General features: G+C 47.6%; 1 protein-coding gene across 1 annotated transcript in view; it reads right to left on the reverse strand.

Annotated features, from left to right (window-relative positions):
- DNMT1 (DNA (cytosine-5-)-methyltransferase 1) overlaps positions 1–19021 on the reverse strand; it is a 49806-nt gene that overhangs the window by 4769 nt on the left and 26016 nt on the right. Inside the window, exons 10-31 of the mRNA XM_015565355.1 lie at positions 17931–17965; positions 17545–17590; positions 17370–17450; positions 17184–17293; positions 13656–13774; positions 13275–13367; positions 12437–12588; positions 12092–12279; positions 11806–11986; positions 10063–10160; positions 9711–9858; positions 8325–8440; positions 7929–8133; positions 7721–7854; positions 5636–5809; positions 5228–5449; positions 3489–3681; positions 2377–2461; positions 2088–2216; positions 1697–1937; positions 1285–1426; positions 6–41 (exon numbers count right to left, since the gene is read on the reverse strand). Of these exons, the coding sequence (XP_015420841.1) occupies positions 6–41; positions 1285–1426; positions 1697–1937; positions 2088–2216; positions 2377–2461; positions 3489–3681; positions 5228–5449; positions 5636–5809; positions 7721–7854; positions 7929–8133; positions 8325–8440; positions 9711–9858; positions 10063–10160; positions 11806–11986; positions 12092–12279; positions 12437–12588; positions 13275–13367; positions 13656–13774; positions 17184–17293; positions 17370–17450; positions 17545–17590; positions 17931–17965 (2928 nt within the window). The remainder of the gene's footprint in view (positions 1–5; positions 42–1284; positions 1427–1696; positions 1938–2087; positions 2217–2376; positions 2462–3488; positions 3682–5227; positions 5450–5635; positions 5810–7720; positions 7855–7928; positions 8134–8324; positions 8441–9710; positions 9859–10062; positions 10161–11805; positions 11987–12091; positions 12280–12436; positions 12589–13274; positions 13368–13655; positions 13775–17183; positions 17294–17369; positions 17451–17544; positions 17591–17930; positions 17966–19021) is intronic.

Raw genomic sequence — 19021 nt, forward strand, 5'->3', positions numbered from 1 at the left:
ATGGCTCGCCTCCGTGTCTGGGCCACGCCGTACTGACCAGCCTGTGCACAGGAGAGCCACACACACAGGGTCAACTGGCACCTCCACTGGCTAAACCAAGGTCTGGGGTGACACCCCACTTCCTGGAGTGGCTGGCTGCTGCACAGCTCACCCGGAAAACCCCCAATTAATCCAGAAAGTTTACTCCCGATATGTGAGATTAGCCCTGCTCAGTAGTTATTGGGTAGAGCATCATCCTGATACACCAAGGTTGTGGGTTCGATCCCCGTCAGGGCACATAAGAGAATCAACCAACGAATGCATAAATAATTGGAACAACAGACCAATGTTTCTCTCTCCCTAAAATCAATTTTGGAGAAAAAGTGAGACTAGGTGAGAGAACCCGAGTCCATGTGGTGACCATTGGAGAAGATGGAAGTGAACCCACTGGGGACCCGCCAGCTCCTTACAGAGCACCGGAAGGAGCCCCATGGTGTCAGCACTTGTGGAGAAGAGACTGCAGACCCCAGCCAGCCGTGGATACAGGGTCAGAGAACACGGCTGCCAAGCAGGCTTGACCGTGAGCCTGGAGCCCCCCGAGGCTGAACTAGGGAGAGCTGTGCGGCCCTGGCACTCCCTCACTCATGGCTTCCCAGCCAACCTCCTCTCCCTTCTCAATAGCCATGTCAGTGTTAGTTAAGCCAATGACTGAATGGATACAGTGGCTGCTTTCAGATAAGACCTACTCCTTATGGGTCATCCCAAATCTTTACCCCTGCCACTGGTAGCCACCGGGAGTGAGACCTTTTACTCTCTCTAGGTGTTTGAATGCACATGTGCTCACCCAAAGGAAACACTCGTTTTTACCCTGTAACAGCTTGGTCTGTGTGGTTCTGCCAACCTGGCCTCACCCACCCTCCGTGGAGATCTAGCTGCTGCCCGAGTATCAGACTCGTCCACCCCGTGCCCTATTCAGGAAAAAGGGCTGGAAACAAAGCAGCCAAGAGCTCCCTTGCATGCAGCCCCTGCTGTTACACAGGAGGATGCAGCTCTACCAAGACCCGAAGGGGTGGGCCTGCTGGGACACTGGCTCTGAGCTTTCAGACCTGAATGCTGCGGGCTTCACAGGGGTGGGTGCGGCCTCACAGCCATCGCCCTATCCTGGCCAGTCAGCAGGCTGTCCTCCCAGGCCTGACCCTTTGAGGCTATTTTCAGTTGGAGACAGTTTGGTGCAGTCCAGGGACTGCTGACCCTCCTCCCGCCCACATTCACCTCCCATCTCTGCCCCGTTCCCCGGGAGCCCACCTGCAACACGCCAAAGGTGCACTGATAGCCCATGCGGACCAGGCAGCGGAGAGTGAGCTTTAGGACCATGGAGCGCTTGAAGGACACGAAGTTCCTGACGTTCTCCAGGAGGAAGTACCGCGGCCGGTAGTAGTCACAGTAGCTGTAGAAGGCAGGCGAGACCACCAAGTCACCATGTGGATCGAGATAAAAAAGGACCCGCTCTACCAAAAGCCATTCCCAAAAGGTCAATGTTTGGCCGTCAAGAAACAGGACCCCCAACTCTGACCAGCGGAATGCTTCACCTTGGCACATGGCCTTCAGCCGCTGCAAAGGCTACAGCAGTTACTGGTCAGCGGGCACATCAGCATCCAGCCCCGGGGTTGGCTGTCTAGTTACCTGTGTGCAACACTGAACAGAACCTGCCCCGTACCTGAGGAAAGAGACCACCAGAGAGTTCTTGAACTTGGAGTAGGTACGAGAGTTGAAGCGGTTCATGCCACTGAAGCCCTGGCAGGGCGGCCCGCCACACAGCATCTCCACGTCTCCCTTCTGAGGCAGCTTCTGGCCAAGGGAGTTGGTCACCTCTAACACAGTGGACCCAGGGTTGTTCAGCCGGAACGCCTGGGCCGCAGGGTCCCACATTTCAATGGCCCACAGTGTCTGTGAGATGCCTGGCAGATAAAGGGACAAAGATGGGCTCTGACCTCCCTGGAATGAGACTCGTGAGTCAGAAAGGTGACCAGAGCCAGAAAGCTAGTCCCGGCAGAATGTGCCCCGTCTGGTTGTGCTAGTTTCACAGAGAAAGACCTTGTGGCCTTTACCTGCTTGGTGGAATCCTTCCGATAACCCCCCACAACCAGAAAACACATCCAGGGTCCGCAGTTTTGGCAGCTGAATGTCCACCTTGGGTTCCTTTGGCTCACTTGTCTGAGACTTTGGCCTGCCTTTCCCTGGAGGAGATAGACCACAAATACCTTATTGTTTCAGAGACGGCCTCACTGCGTTATTAACACAGAATGAGGTAGCACCAGAGGCTGTTTTCTACTGATCATGCATATCCCAAGTTATAAGAGATGGAGTTGAAAAGAACCCTATGGAGTGACAACATACCTTTTCCCTTCCCTTTCCCTTTGTTTCCAGGGCTACGGGCATGGTTGGGAGGATCTTCAAAGCTTTTGTTCTTGGCATTATAGGCCTGGGAAGGGAAGAATCACAACAGTCTGGCAGAGAAACACATTGGTCACCTCTCTAACAAGTTAGTTTGATAAAGAGCTACTTAATTTCTCCCTGAATGTGGCCATAAACTATTAGCCACTAATAAGAGTACTTTGATTTTACTACATGAAGATAAATTGTATTAATACAAATATTCCGTGGTTGACTTTGAGATTCCTGCTTTTATAAGTGCCTGGACTACTCACTCTAAAAATAAGCAAGTGTTATACCAAGAGGCTCGTCTAATGAGGCTACCTACACTGGAACCTGGGAAAACAGACACGTGTCACTTTAAGTGTGCCCACACAAGAAGGCCATGCTCAGACCATTTAAAAGTGATCAGCTTAGTTAACAAACTCCTGGCTCTTCTCTCAGTAACAACGGCCAGCTGCACGGCGTGTGGTCCTGGCCTGGACACAGACACAGCTGAGGGACTAAGGGGCAGGGCTGTGTCTCCTGGGGAAAGGGCCCTTTCCCTGACTCACATCAAGGCACTGGCCAGGCTGGAAGAGGCCTTCAAATACATGTTAGTTGCTTAGGACACTCAGATACTACACTTATCATTGTACTTTTTGTATTTCCTTAAATTAATTTTTAGAGAGAAGGAGAGAAAGAGAAAAATCAATGAGAGTGAAACATTGATCGGCTGCTCCTGCACAACCCCCAACAGGGATTGAGTCTGAAACCAGGGCATGGGGCCTGTGTCCTGATTGGGAATCGAACCAGAGATCTTTTGGTGCATGGAACAACACCCAACCAACTGAACCACACCAGCCAGGGTTCATCGTACATTTTAAAAAGCCAAATGTGGAAGCCTTTGAGATCTCTGCTTCCCAGCAATTGCTGTCAATTTAGCTCAAATAAAGGCTTATTTTTTTAAAAAATAAAATAAATGAAAAACAAAAAGCCAAAAGTTAAGTTTCAGACTTGAGTGTATAATTAAACTGCTTTCTCAGGGGCAGTGAATTTGACCCAAACCCGTCCCTCCCGTAAGCCCAGAGCATTACCTCAAGGAAGTAGAAGCGGTCGGGGCCGCCAGTTGAGAAGTCCTGCAAGCACCCGGGTAGGTCCTCCCCGTATTCCACAGTGCAGCGGCCCTGCACATCGCTGAAGTCCACCACGGCCTCCTCGTCGCTCCAGTAAAGCAGGTTGATGTCTGTATGGTGACTTGCTGGAGTGGATTTGTGGGTGTTCTCCGGCCTGCGAGCAGAAGAGTCTTTGTTAAGCAATTCTTTAAATCAAAAACATTTTTTTTATTGATTTCATAGAGAGGAAGGGGAAGGGAGAGAAACATTGTTGAGAGAGAAACATGGATCAGCTACCTCCTGCACACTCCCTACTGGGGATCAAGCCCACAACCTGGGCATGTGTGCTGACCGGGAATCAACCGGTGACCTCCTGTGAACCACACTAGCCGGGCAGCAATTCTCTTTTGCTGTGAACTGACAATGAGTTGAATGGTACCACATTCCTGGGGATATTCCAAGAATCCATGGGTAAAGACCATGACCCCCAATCAGGTCAGCTTGATAACTATCCTTAGTTGGCACTAGATACTATAAACAGTGGAATTCTTTGCAACAACCATGCCTTCCGTGGGCATTTCACAGGACTGGACAGCTTGGTGCTGTGGAGAAGCTAACCATTATGAAAAACTCAACATTAAACCTTAAGGGAGTTCTGTAGGTTGAGTCATTTGCTCGTTCTTCATTTCTCCACTGCACCCAGACAGAATGGCCCTGTGTCAAGACTATCGCTGCACCCTGGCCAGCTCAGTTGGTTGGGTATCATCCTGTGCAACAAGTTTTCCGGTTTGGTTCCCAGTCAGGGCACATGCCTGGATTATGGGCTCAATCCCTGGTAGGGGGTGTGAGGTTCTGCTCTCACATTGACGTTTCTCTCTCTAAAAATAAATTAAAAAACAACTCCCCCCCCCCCCAAAAAAAAAACCCAGGCTGCGGCTGCCTGCCTCCTATTTATTACAAGGACTTCAGAAAGTCTCTGATATACATTAGTCAAGAAGTGAAGCAACGTTATAACTATCTGTATGGCTTAGTTTCAGGTTAACTCCTAATTACGACAAATTACTAGGGTCCTAGAAAAAGACTCGGTGCAGCAAGACCTTGGAAAAGCATAGAGCTGGGAGAGACAGGAGAGTGGGTGGAATGGTCATAAACAGAACCCCAGGTTCTCTGGGGCTGCCTCAGGCCTAGCCCAGGACATTCTCCCTCTGCCTTTGTCACATTCTGAATTGAGGCTTAAGGATTTCTTTGAAGATAGAACTCAGCAGCTTTAAAGTAAGGTCTAAAAGCAAGGGTATGAAACATAATTTGAGTCGCTGTCAGCACTCATCAGATCATCAGAAACACTTGGAGAAACAGCTACCTTTACATAATTTTTTTTTATATCACCCAAGGATATTTTTTCCATTGAGTTTTAGAGTGTGGAAGGGAGGGGGAGAGACAGAGAGAGAAACTTTGATGCAAAAGACACACTGATTTGTTGTGTTTCACGAGCACCCCAATTGGGGCCAGGGATCGAGCCTGCAACCGAGGTATTTGCTGGTGCCTTGACTGGAATTGAACCAGGAACCCTTTAGTCTGAGGGCCACACTCTATAACCGAGACAAACTGGCTAGAGCTTTCCCTAGCTCTTCGAACATCACTGTGTGCTATGTTATAATCCATTTCAGGCAGAACTTTCTGGAAGTCTGCTGCCTCCTGGGAGAGCAGAGGACACCACCGACCTGTAGAACTTGTTCAGTCTGATCTTGATGTCTGTCTCATTGGGTTTGCCATTGTTCTTCTTGACACAGAAGATCTCTCTGATGCGGCCAATTCGGTATGGCTCAGGGGCGTCCAGGTTGCTGCCTTTGATGTAGTCCGAGTATTTCCGGTAGTGTTCTGGATACAGGTCTTCATTCACAGGCTCCTTCCGTGGGCGTTTCATAGGACTGGACAGCTTAATGCTGCAGAGTAGCAAACATTACACATAACTGAACATTAAGCCTTAAAAAGTGGGTAGTTCAGCACGACTGACCAGTGACAATGGCCCAGACAACACCTGGTACAAGGGGTGCAGGCTGGGGATATTCCAAAGCAACTCGGCAGTGGTCCAGGGAGCATGGTCTGGAACTGGCAAAGGGGGCACTCACTTGAACGTGAAGGCCTCCGGGAGAAGGTACACGCCGTCGCCCACTCGGTACTGGATGCCGTCCTTGGAGGCTGAGCTGTAGAAAACCCGGTCCTCCAGGTCCTCGAGCAGCTCCAGGGCCCTGGGAATTTCCTTCTGCTTCATCTCAACCAGATGGGCACAGCTGGCGCAGAATCTGAAGGAGCGAGGACAAAAGGAAAAGGCCCTGAGATGGCAGGTAGTGGCTGCAGCAGAGCTGCTGGCTTCACCCAGCGATGCTGGTGACCAAGAGAAAACACCTGCAGGTGTCTGAAGGAACCGGTTCTCCTGTACCTGATGCTCATACTGTGAAAGCACTTATTTGGGACCAAAGTCCAGGGATATATGCGACACAAGAAAACATTAAGCCTGTCCCACTTTTGAGTATTTGCTCTAAAAACCCTAAGACATTAACAAACAGAATTTGGAATATGATAAAAAGTAAACTAGAAGCGAGAATACAGAGTGGTTCACTTAGGAACTCAAAATATCAGAGCAGGCTCACACTAGCTATACCAGCTGTGGGCAAACTACGGCCTTCGGGCCGAATCCGGCCCGTTTGAAAGGAATAAAACTAAAAAAAAAAAAAAAGCCCGTACCCTTTTATGTAATGATGTTTACTTTGAATTTATATTAGTTCACACAAACACTCCATCCATGCTTTTGTTCCGGCCCTCCGGTCCAGTTTAAGAACCCATTGTGGCCCTCGAGTCAAAAAGTTTGCCCACCCCTGATCTGTACTAATAGCAGCATAATATGCTAATTAGACTGGATGTCCTTCTGGATGAAGCCATGGCGGGTGGGTGGGGGCTGAGGCAGCCACCACGGCAGTGGGGCCGAGCCCTCTGCACGAATTTCGTGCATCGGGCCTCTAGTTAGCTAATAAAAGCTGAAGAGGTATTTGGTGAAGTTCAATATTTCTGCTTAAAGGAGAGTTGGAGACTGCCTTTAAAATGGAGATCAGGCCCAGGCCAGTTTTTCTCAGTGGTTAGAGCATTGGGCCTTAGACTGAAGGGCCATGATTGGATTCCTGGTCAAGGGCACATACCCCAGCCTCAGTAGGGGCGTGTGCTGGAGGTAACCAATTGATATGTCTCTCCAAATCGATGTTTCTCTCTCTCCCCCTCCCCCCTCCCTTACACTCTCTAGAAATCAATGGAAAAAATATCCTTGGGTGAGGACTTAAAAGGCAGACTCCCTAAGAGCAGTCACCCACCAGTTAAAATAAAATGAAGTCAAAGATCTCACTTAGAAGATACCTAAGAAACAAAAGAAAACACATGAAATCTGTGGTATAGACACTGAACATGCAAAAAGGCGGATAATGAAAAGATAAATCCTACTCCTGGACAAGAGAGCTTCTTATGACGGTAACTCCATGCCCAGGCCAGCCATACACCTAAAGCCACTGCAACAAAGCCCGGCTGGGCCCTGACGGGTGACTCAGTTGGTTGGAGCATCATCCCGTACACCAAAACGGTTGCAGGCTCCCAGTCAGGGCACATACCTAAGTTGTGGGTTCCACCCCCCAGTAGAGTACCTATAGGAGGTAACCAATCAATGTTTCTCTCCCTCCCTTCTTCTCTAAAAATAAAAAATGACTTTAAAAAAGTCCTCAGGTGAGGATTAAAAAAAATATATAACATCAACAACCTCATGCATGAAATAAATGAAAAAAAATAAAGTTTTCAAAGCCAGGCTGGTCTTGGATTAACGAGGAAAACAATCAGATAGTGTCCAGGAAGCAAACCCAGCAGATGGAAGCACGTGAAAAGCTACAGGGACGCCCTAACCGGTTTGGCTCAGTGGATAGAGCGTCGGCCTGCGGACCGAAGGGTCCCAGGTTCGATTCCGGTCAAGGGCATGTACATTGGTTGCGGGCACATCCCCAGTAGGAGGTGTGCAGGAGGCAGCTGATCAATGTTTCTCTCTCATCGATGTTTCTGGCTCTTTATCCCTCTCCCTTCCTCTCTGTAAAAAAATCAATAAACTATATTAAAAAAAAAAAAAGCTACAGGGATTCACACAGAGGCAGGGTGTCCTCCCCGAGAAGGTGACCAGCACTCACTTGTACTTGTTGTCCTCAGTTGGTTCAGTTTTTGGAGGGGACTCAAATCTTGCGTAGTCTTGATCATACCACAGCTGGTAGAAATAGGTCTTCCCATTGTCCTCTTCCATCAGGGTCTCGGGATCCATGCCTCCCTTTGGGACAAGGATGCTGTGTCAGGCATGACCCCACAGTGAGGGAGGGCACATGAGGCACGCTAGGTACTCACCTCCATGGCCCAGTTTTCCGATGGAGCTTTATAGACGACCGTCACCTTGCTGTGAATGTATGACAGCTGCATGTCCTCACACTCGTCTACCAGGAACAGCTCCAGGGGGTCCGATGTGGCCCCCAGGACCGTGTCTGTGCCGGCACAGAACCAGTGGGCGTGAAACATCGGCCCTTGGCTGCTGTCCTCCCACAACGCCGTGACCCTGGTGTCAGAAGAGCAGAAGGGAAGGAAGTTCTAACTTCACCGGCAGATCTGCTTCGAGTTTACTTGGGAACTTTTTTTTTTTAGTTTGTCTCGAGCAAAGACCTGCTGCTGCTATTCTTGCAAATAGGCATCTCCTACACGCTCAAGAGAAAGTGTGTGCTGAGGCCAAGCAAAGGGAAATATACAAACCTTGCTAAGTACAGTGGCTTTGAAGAGTCATCTGGAATAACAGAGACACAGTCCCCCACTTTCAGGGTTTCTGAGTCAATGCACACCTTCTTATAGTAAGTCTTCTTGCCATCAGTCTGAAAACAAAGAGCTTATTTCAGGTGGAGATGGGTTTGAAGGTCCATGCTAGGTTTGGTGTTCTTGTTAATATAAAGGCATAACGCATAATGATCTCGTTAAGAAGGCATGGCTACTGCCCTGGCTCCTAGAGAACACCCCACTCCCTAGGCTGGAAGCACGCCTACTGTTTGTCTACTATCAGCTCCGCCCTGGCCAGTCAGCAGCAAATCAGAGCCCAACATTCCAGGTTAATAGCACCAGTCCCAACTATTCACTGTGGTCTTAAAGGCACATCCCATCCTGGTTCCTTTCCGCCTCATTCCTCTTCTCCCACAAGAACTGATCCCACCTCAGGGCCTCTGCCCTGGTTCTTCCCCACATCTTCATGGGACTGTTCCTCTCCCACCTTCTGGGTCTCAGCTCAGCTGTCACCTCCTTAGGAAAGCCTCACGGCCCCAGGCCCCTCCCACCTCTCTACCAGCCCAGGGGACATGTGTCTGTCCTCCTGCCCTGGAGCATGAACACCACAGGGCAGGGGCTGAGTCACATCCAGGCCTGAAGCAGCACCCAGCAGAGGGAGGCCTCACGCTTGCTGAATGAACCGACTGTATCTTTTGCTTATGAACATCGAGAAAGCAGTGCTTAGGACAGTGATGGCAGACCTATGACACGCGTGTCAGAGGTGACACGCGAACTCATTTTTTTGGTTGATTTTTCTTTGTTAAATGGCATTTAAATATATAAAATAAATATCAAAAATATAAGTCTTTGTTTTACTATGGTTGCAAATATCAAAAAATTTCTATATGTGACATGGCACCAGAGGTAAGTTAGGGTTTTTCAAAATGCTGACACGCCGAGCTCAAAAGGTTTGCCATCACTGGCTTAGGACATTCGCTTTCTAACTTTGGTAAAAGAACTGAGCCTTAGATGGGGAGATGACCACAGAATGACCAGTAAGGGATCTGCTAGTGCCCAAAAGACAGCCACTCCCAGGCAAGAGATGGTGACAACTCTTCAAAACGAGCTTTGAAGGGGAAGCAGCCTGACACCCTTAAACTGTGTCCATTACCCATTTTGGAACTTGAAGGAAACCAAGTCTTTGGGCAGACAAACAAAAACACATTTCTTGTGTGTGGCCACGGGCCTGGACCATGGCCTTGCTCTCTCACGAGGCAAGCGTGCAGGATTCAGGCTGCTTAAGAGGCCTGGTGACGAGACACCAGGAAACAACATGCTTCCCAGGAGGGCGGCCGTAAGAAGACGGAGAACCTGCTGCGGGATTACCTTAACAGCCTCTCCAATCCAAGAGATCCGGTCCTTGTTCTGTTTCTTTTTCTTCCCCTGGTGCATTTTTTTGGGCGACGGCATCTCTGGGATATCGTCATCCTCTTCTTCGTCGTCATCTGCCTCCTTCATGGCCATGTTGGGACACCTACAAACTCACATGTATAAGCAATACCCTTTTTATAAGTAAAACTGCCTGGGGCTGTGGGGGTCCGATAACAGGACAGGCCTGGGGACCATTCGAGATGAAGCACTGCTGCCTGTCCTGCCCATGTCACAGTTACCCACACACAGCGCACGGCCCTCAGCCGGCACTGTCCTTTGCTACCAGACAAGCACCCACCAAGCCTACCTCCTCTTTAGGCAGGCTTGTTTGCTCCGGCCGCTTCCACCGAACTTAACCATGTCCTTACAGGCTTTACACGTTCCACAGTCGGGCTGCTGACAAACCTGAAAGATATTTAAAAAGTCAAATGACCATTAGTAACAACTGGTAACCAGGTTTTGAATGAATTACAATTTTAGAACTTTTATATTTAGCCTCATTTAGAGGTAAGGGAACTGAAGAGTTAAGAACAAGGTACCAGTCATACACCCCCCAGAATAGCAAAGGTTAAGCTGGGTATGTTGGTTTTGAAACATGTGGGGAAACTGGCTCTGCTCACAGGTTTTAAGTTGGTAGCACCACTTGGAGAGCAGTTTTCTATATCAAAGTCAAGTATAGAACCCACACCCCAGCAATTCTACTTCAAAATAGGGGCAGCCCTAGCTGGCGTGCTAAGTGGTTAGAGCATCGGCCCGCAGACTGGAGGGTCTTGGGTTTGATTCAGGTCAAGGGCACATACCTTGATTGCAGGCTCAACCCCGCCCCTCGTTTAGGATATGTGCAGAGGCAACCAATCGATGTGCATCTCTCACGTCAATGTTTCCTTCTCTTTCCCCCTCCCATTTTCCAAAAAATAAATAAATAAAAATCAATGGGAAAAAATATATATATACACTCAGGTAAGGATTAACAAAAAATTTTAAAAGAAATAGGGGTAGACACTGAAGTCTCGTTCAAGGATGCTGCTATATCATGATTTCTAATATCAGAAGTTGCACATTATCGAGGGGCAAGTTGGGACTATCATATAATGCAGCATGATAAAATAGTCAAAATGAACTAGATCTACCTACATGAACACATTAACATGATTACAAAAAATACCAGTTATGTATATTTAAAAAAAATTTTAAGGCTTAAATACACGTGCTAGATGAAAAAAAAGTAAAACCAACACACGAATGGTAAGGATGTGCAAATTCCTGTTAAGGGCTGCCACTAAAAAAAAAAGCTCTGAATCCAGTGGACAGTGCGAACACAGGGCGGTTCTAAAGGTAGCTGCTATATTTTTGCATCCAAGTGTTCGTCCAAAATAAGTCAAATAACAGATACCAAAATATATCCGATCTCTGGGTCACAGAAGATTAGGGGGACTCAAATATTTAAAATTCACAGAAAGAGGTTTGTTTTTTATTTTTTATTTTATTTTATTTATTTTTTAAAAAATATATTTTATTGATTTTTTACAGAGAGGAAGGGAGAGAGATAGAGAGCTAGAAACATCGATGAGAGAGAAACATCGATCAGCTGCAGTGATGGCATGATTCCAAAGTTGAAGCATGGGTTGTTTCTTAGTATACCAGGGGTTGGAGTACAATTAAACAATTATTTATATATATATTTTAATTGACTTTAGAGAGGAAGGGGGAGAGAGAGAGAGAAACATCAGTGATGAGAGAGAACCACTGATCGGCTGCTTCCTGCATGCCCCACACTGAGAATTGAGCCCACAACTCGGGCATGTGCCTTGGCCAGGAATTGAACAGTGACCCGAATTAGTGATCGGGGCATTAACAGCAAAGCATCCCAGCACACCAATTTCAACAGCCGTCTTATCAACCTGTTTGTTCTCCGAGGCATGCAGTTCTCCCCAGATCACCAACTTCCTCCCAGCTTATGTCCTAGGGGTCACATTTGAACAGTGAGCATCTCAAGCCAGAAAGAGAAAGCGAGTTGCTCAGATTACATGGTGAGCCCAGCCCAGGTTACCTCGCAGACGCCACACCGCCGGCGTTTGAAGGCATTCTCCTTGTCTTCTCTGTCATCCTTTTCGATTTGCTCTGCGAAGAAAGTGTCGAAGATCTGGTAGACCAGCTTGGTGGTGGTCGCTTTTGTGGGGCCTTTGTCCTTCTCCTTGGTGGAATGACTGATGGCTCGACGTTTTTCGTTTCTGGGAGAAAGGTTCCCATCATGTTAGCAGGCTGGGGAAGAGTGCATGGGACACTCTGCCTTCTCTGCAATCAGGTCTTCAATTTTTTTCCTGCTGCATCCTTACCTTCTTCCTAGGGTGACCCCAACCAACTTGATCAAGTCCCTCATGCAGGGGGTCAGGAAGATGGGCAGTTCATCACTGTCCCCAGCCGCATCGTAACTCTCTACTTGTTCCACCACAAACTGAGCATGTCGAAGGAGAGAATCCTCAGTGAATCGATTCAGGTTGAGCGTGGAAGGAGGAACCGTGGTCTTTAAGAAATAACATCAGAAGTTTCTTAGGCTTAAGCAAAACTATTCTAATTGAACTAAAAAAGTTTCTGCTAATTCTAGACATGAGTTTCTCAGTAATATCTATATAGCATGTAAAAGGTGCGAGTCCCAGATCACAAATGACCTAACCCCGTACCTCAATCTTATTGATCAGGTCCTCATAGGTCGCATCACGGTTGTTCTGCAGGAACTCAACGACTATCTTACTTATGTAGATCTTCTCCTGCATTAAGCTGAACATTGGTGAGTACTCTGGGCTGGGCTCCATTAGAATGTATTCAGCATAGGCTACAGTGAACAGAAGATGTTGTTAGAAAGCAGTTTGAACCTGATGGCAGCTATGGTGGCTGAAGAGCACAGATGAGTCTATGAAGCTTATGAGGAGTCTAAGTCAGTGGTCGGCAAACTGAAGCTCTCGAGCCACATGCGGCTCTTTGGCCCCTTGAGTGTGGCTCTTCCACAAAATACCACGTGCGGATGCACACATACAGTGCGATTGAAACTTCGTGGCCCATGCGCAGAAGTCAGTATTTTGTGGAAGAGCCACACTCAAGGGGCCAAAGAGCCACATGTAGCTCGCGAGCCGCAGTTTGCCCACCACTGGTCTAAGTCATTCCATACCCAAATGTCACAAACATCAAGTGCAATCAGAATTATTAGCGCATTCATGAGTGGCCTATTTGAGCCGAGTAGAGAACTGGCTGAGGAGTTTTCATTTCGCTCATCTCTGGCTTTTGAAATTTTGCCTGGATTTGAGTTGCAAGAATATGACCTATTCGTATAACTAGAGGGTTGATTCCAAGGCTGGTTGTAATTAATAGGAGAGGCCATCCCAGAAGCCCACATGATTACCACATGTTTAGTGGTGTTCACGTGAGCTTGTTGAGACGTCCCAAAGCCCAACCAAGCTCCCGGGAGGACAGAAGCAAAGTCTCCTTTCATAACCCAGAACAGTCCAGTTAGCACATACTTACCCGTGCTAAAGCCAATGAGGGCCTTTTCACCTCCATCAAAGCCAGTGATCCACCATTCAGTGATGGGGCCAAGGTTTTTGCCATTAACACCACCTACGAGATGGAAAAGAGGACAGTTTCTTGAAAGGAAATGGACTCAGAGCTATGACCCATATCAAAATCTCAGCAGCCCAAGTGGCACTCGAAGTGCCCAGCTGAGCTGACATCCCTTATCAGCCAAGCCAGGCAGTCCTCAGAGGCAGAGAGCACTTCCTTATGGCTGTTCAGAGACTGCAAGCCCTAACTTTAAGAGGCAGGAATTCCAGCTGAACAGTGCTTTGCAGGCGAGTTGTTCGTTTTTAAAATATCTGTCCCAAACATAAGCAGGGAAGTTCCACTTACCTTCAGGAGACGGGTCATCATCATATATCGGTTTTGCTGAACCCGAAAAGTAGAGCTTAATATCCTTCTCAATGAGTCCAGTGTCAATGGGGCACAGGTGACCATGTTTACAGTACACACTAGACGGGCAACAAAGAGCGTGTTAGCCAGCTGACCAGTGAAGGCAAGCTGCAGCAGAGTCAAGTTCAGACACAAGTGACAGTGACTACCTGCAATTCCTAGACTCTTATCTTTCTGGCTGCCAGATCACTAGATGAGTAGTGTTCTCTGACCCAAACAGCTTCTACCTCATCCTCCCACCGGTGCATCAAGAATACAGGTAGCCCGGCTGGTGTGGCTCAGTGGTTGAACGTCAATCTATGAACCAGGAGGTCATGATTGGATTCCTGGTCAGGGCACATACCTGGGTTACTGGTTCGATCCCCAGTTGGGGGGTGGGGGCGGGGAGTGGTGGTGGGTGTATGTGCAGGAGGCAGCCGATCAATGATTCTTTCTCATTATTGATGTCTCTATCTCTTTCCAAATACATTTTAATATCAATAAAATTATTAAAAAATAAAAAAAGTACAAGCATCTGCAAAGGCAACACCAAGAGATCAGTGAGACAGTGAATGATGAGAAATCTCAGAGAGCAACTCACTGCACCCGCGCTTGGCATGATGCTAACAGAAACATCAGCTCTCAAACACATTCTACTCATAGTTGTGCGACCACTTCTACCTAGCTCCAAAACATTTTCATTGAACAAAATAAAACCTCATACCCATTAAGCAGTCACTCCCTATTCCCTCTCCACCTCCAGCAACCACAGATCTGCTTTCTGTTTCTATGGATTTACCTCTGAAAATATTTCTTATATGGTTAGTTTTATGTTTAATCAAGTAAAGCATATTGTATAATGTCATAAAAAGTGAGGCACATCAGGGATATGTGAAGGAAGGGCTTCCGCCTCTGTCTAGGGGTAAAGTTCAGGTTTAAGGACATCCACGGTCCCACCATCCAGAGACACTCCTTGACAGTAGGAAGAGTGCTCAGAAGGGCCAGATACGCCCTGGAGTCAGCAGGATAATTCAGGGGTTCTGCTTATGGACCATGCTGGCCTCAAGGTCTATGCTCCTACACTGGAGATGCCATGCTATCCCTGAGTCACCGGTGGGCCACATGGGACCTGTACAGGTCTCCTGAGACCATCTCCCACCACACTCCCCTAGTGTCAGGGCTTGGAGGCCAGAAATCCTCATCTTGAAATCTCACAAAACCTTTTTAAAAATAGAAATGAACACCGTGAGTTGAGCTCCTCCCGTGCCAGGCATGGGAGACAACATGGTAACAGCCCTGCTCTCGAGACTTGAAGTCCAGTGGGAAATATGGACACATATCAAGGGAGGGCACATATTGCAAACCCACAGAAAACAAGGATCCACAGCCCAGCCCACTGGACTGTAGACGTGACATCAAAGAAGTTCCAAGTCCTAGGCAGGGGCAGGACCCTCTGGTTTACAGGATTGACCTCTCCTGATTTGTTCCCATCCACCACATTCAGCCCAAGTACCAGAGGTAAGCAGAGTCCCTTACTAACTCAGGCAGTCTGGCTCCGACGGCCTGGTGCTAAAAGGCACATTTCTCCTGGGAAATGTCTTTACTGCTACCCCCGACCACACAGGAATGAATCTACAGCACGCCATGTCTCGAGGAAGCCAAGGGACTCCAGCAGCCCTGGCTTCAGCTAGTCCTCTTCCAGCCGCTGGCCTGAGGAATGCCACAGGAAGGCACAAGGGCGTGGACGCCAGCTACATCAACACAGCAAATTTGGTTGTGCCATCAGGCAGAGGTTTGGGCCAGGCCCTGGGGGTCGCCGGTAGATGAACAGCATCCCAAAATGGACCAGAATCCTGACTGTATTGGGAGAAAGGCATACAACCAATCCACCACAGGGAGTGTGAGAAGTGCCACAGAAGAAACACTGGGGTCTTGTCCCAGGGCATAGGAACCCCTCAACCTGCTATGGGGCAAGGGTGTCAGAAAGGGCTTCCCAGCATTGACGTCCACCCGAGGCTTACGATAGGTATTAATGAGGTGACCCATTGTCCCTATGATACTTCTTCAGGAAGAGAAACAGCATGTGCCTCGGCCTGAAAGAGACATGGGCCGGTACACAGCCGAGTCACCACGAAGAAACAAAGTGAAGCCTGTTTTGCACAAAGCAACTGCACTTTCAGCAAGAGGGAGCTGACTAAATTGAAAGGTGCTGAAAAGCATGGGGCTCTGTTCACTCAAGGGTGTGTTTGAGCCTTGCCAAAGACAGAGTCCACACACCATGGATCAGAGGAAATCCTGGAGTCAATGCCACGGCCTGCAAAGCCCTGTATGATCTAGCCCTCTCCCCAGGCCCCTGCCTACATCCCCTACCTCTCACTCCACACCCTGGCACCCCCTAGCCCAGCTGTGGGCAAACTACGGCCCGCGGGCCGGATCCGGTCCGTTTGAAATGAATAAAACTAAAAAAAAAAGACTGTACCCTTTTATGTAATGATGTTTACTTTGAATTTATATTAGTTCACACAAACACTCCATCCATGCTGGAGCATCATCATCTTGTAGACCAAAAGGTTGCGGGTTTGATTCCTAGTCAAGGTACAGAGACAACCAACCGATGTTTCTCTCATGTTGATGCTTGACTCTCTATCTCTCTCCTTTCCTCTCTAAAAAAATCAATAAAACATATTAAAAAAAAAAAAGAACCCATTGTGGCCCTTGCCCACCCCTGCCCTAGCCCCACCAGCCTCATCACTTGAGTCTTCCATTGCCAACACATGCCCACCTCTGAGCCTTTGTACCTGCTGTTCCCTCCTCCTGAGGTGTCTTTTCCTAGTTATTCCCTTGGCCTGTTCTCTTATGCCACTGAGTCTTTGCTGAAGTCATTTCCCCACCATTTTTTTTTTTTTTAGAGAGAAGGGAGAGAGAAACATTGACCAGTTGCTTCCTAAACGCATTCCGACTGAGGATCAAACTGGCAGCCTGGGTATGTGCCCTGACTGGGAATCGAACCCGCAACCTTTTGGTACACAAGATGTTCCATCAGTTGAGCCACAATGGCCAGGGCTCCCTACCATTCTAAACACAACTTCTTTCTCCTATCCACTTTGTGCTTTCCATGCTTTTTACTTGTGTTGTTGTTGTAACTACTTGACAGGCATAACTTTTGTTCTGCCTCTATGAAAGCAGGGACCTGAAGTGCTATATTCATACACCTAGTACAGTACCTAGCACAAAGCCGGCCCTCATTTGAATGAATGACCTCCAGAATATACACAAACTGAAGACTTAACATGTATAGTTTTAACATCCTCCCCCACAAAAATACCCCGACCCCCAGCAAATATCTACTATACTTCCACCAGGGCTTTGTGGCTTTTATCCATCTAGTGTTAGCAGCATAAGAACGGTTGCACGTAAGGTGCTAGAGATATTAAGAACGTGGACATCTTTAGGGAAGTGCCCTGTCACAATGAAGAAGCGTATCAGTACCTGAAGCATGTCAGTCTGTTTTGAGGAAAATATTCATAACTCTCAAAGCCAGATTCATTGGCATCGAAGATGGACAGTCTTTCATTTGTCAACATGGGTACCTCGTCCACCTGAGAGACATAGGACCATTAAGCAGAGGGATAAGGGACGGGAAAAGAAAAAGGTGAAGGTAGAGCCGGAACTTACTGCATTCGGGAGATGATGTTCGTACTTTAGCTCAGGGTCATCCAGATACTGTCCACACTGAAGGCACTTTTGAAGCTGGTTCTGTGGGGACAGGACACAAACGGTGCTCAGAGAGCCGGCTCTAGGCGGCCCCATCAGTGCTGTGCTACCCGTTTTACCCCCAGATCATGTTTACCTTGGGAGACAGCACTGTTTTGGCTTGAGCTACTTTTTTCTCATCACTGTGGGAAAACAAAACAAAACACAAGATACGTTCTGAAATGACTGGAAAAAGAAACTATCAGAATCCACTGTCAAAGTCATGCCTAAACCTCCTGCCACAGATGATGACCAGGCTGCCTAAGGGGCAAGGTGCTAGGTCACAAGTGTCTCTTTACCACACGAAGGGGACCTGCCTCACTGGGAAGAATTGGAACGTCTTGGTCCTGTGCTCACAGACCCAACCTATCAGACTTACAGCTAAGGCAAGTCTGGCAAGTCACTAAAAACCTCTTTTCTTTTCTAGAACCATTACTGTAATATTATTACCTGCCACGTATAAAGACAAAAATAAGTTCTTACGGATCTTTGGATGTCGATCTGCGTCTCTTCTCCTCCTAAATGGAAAATTGGAGTGAAGACTAAGAAAGTATTTTTACATCTGCATCATGCTTCAGAGTTAAGAATTTTACATATGTGGTTATCACAAAACCTAGTCAAGTCTGGCTGGTGTGGCTCAGTGGATTGAGCGACTAAGCATCATCCCATGCACCAAGAGGCTACCGGTTCGATTCCTGGTCAGGGCACATGCCCTGGTTGCAGGCTCAATCCCCAGCGGGGGCGTGCAAGACGCAGCCCATCGATGTTTCTATCTCTCTCACTCTCCCCCACTCAGTCTCTCTCACTCTCCCTTCCTCTCTATCTAAAAATAAACAAAAACATTAAAAACAAACACCTAGTCAGAGGTAGGGAAGAAGGCAAAGAACCAGAGAGACCAGAGCCACCTCCAGTGTGTAGTCTTATCAAAATCCTTATAACCAAAGACTTCCTTAAAAGACTTGAGACCAATTAAACACACACACACACACACACACACACACACACACACACACAAAATTTTAAAAATACACAAAAAACACATGGAGACTAGCAGGGAAGTTTGAACAAAACTACACCTCAATATCATTGTTATGATGATGAGACTGTGCCAAAGTTTAAAAAGAGTTCTTTCCACCCTATTGGGTTTGGCTCAGTGGATAGAGCGTCAGCTAGTGGACTGAAGAGTCCCGGGTTCAATCTGGTCAAGGGCACATACCAGGGTTGCACACTCAGTCCCCAGTCCTGGTTGGGGAACATGCAGGAGGCAGTCAATCGATGTTTCTCCCCACGCCCCCAATCCCTTCCACTCTTAAAAAAAGAAAATTAATTGAAAAATATCTGAGGAGTTGGATTAACAAAACATCAACAAAAAAAGTCCTTTCTTTTTATAAGTTCTGTAAATATTTTAATAATATATCTGGGATTTGTTGGCTAAAACATATTTGGTCACAAGTCGATATTTTCTTTTTTTAAATATATTTTACTGATTTTTTACAGAGAGGAAGGGAGAGAGATAGAGAGTTAGAAACATCGATGGGAGAAACATCGATCAGCCGCCTCCTGCACATCTCCTA

Source organism: Myotis davidii, unplaced genomic scaffold, assembly GCF_000327345.1.
Source record: "Myotis davidii unplaced genomic scaffold, ASM32734v1 scaffold1439, whole genome shotgun sequence".
NCBI classification, from domain to species: Eukaryota; Metazoa; Chordata; class Mammalia; order Chiroptera; family Vespertilionidae; genus Myotis; species Myotis davidii.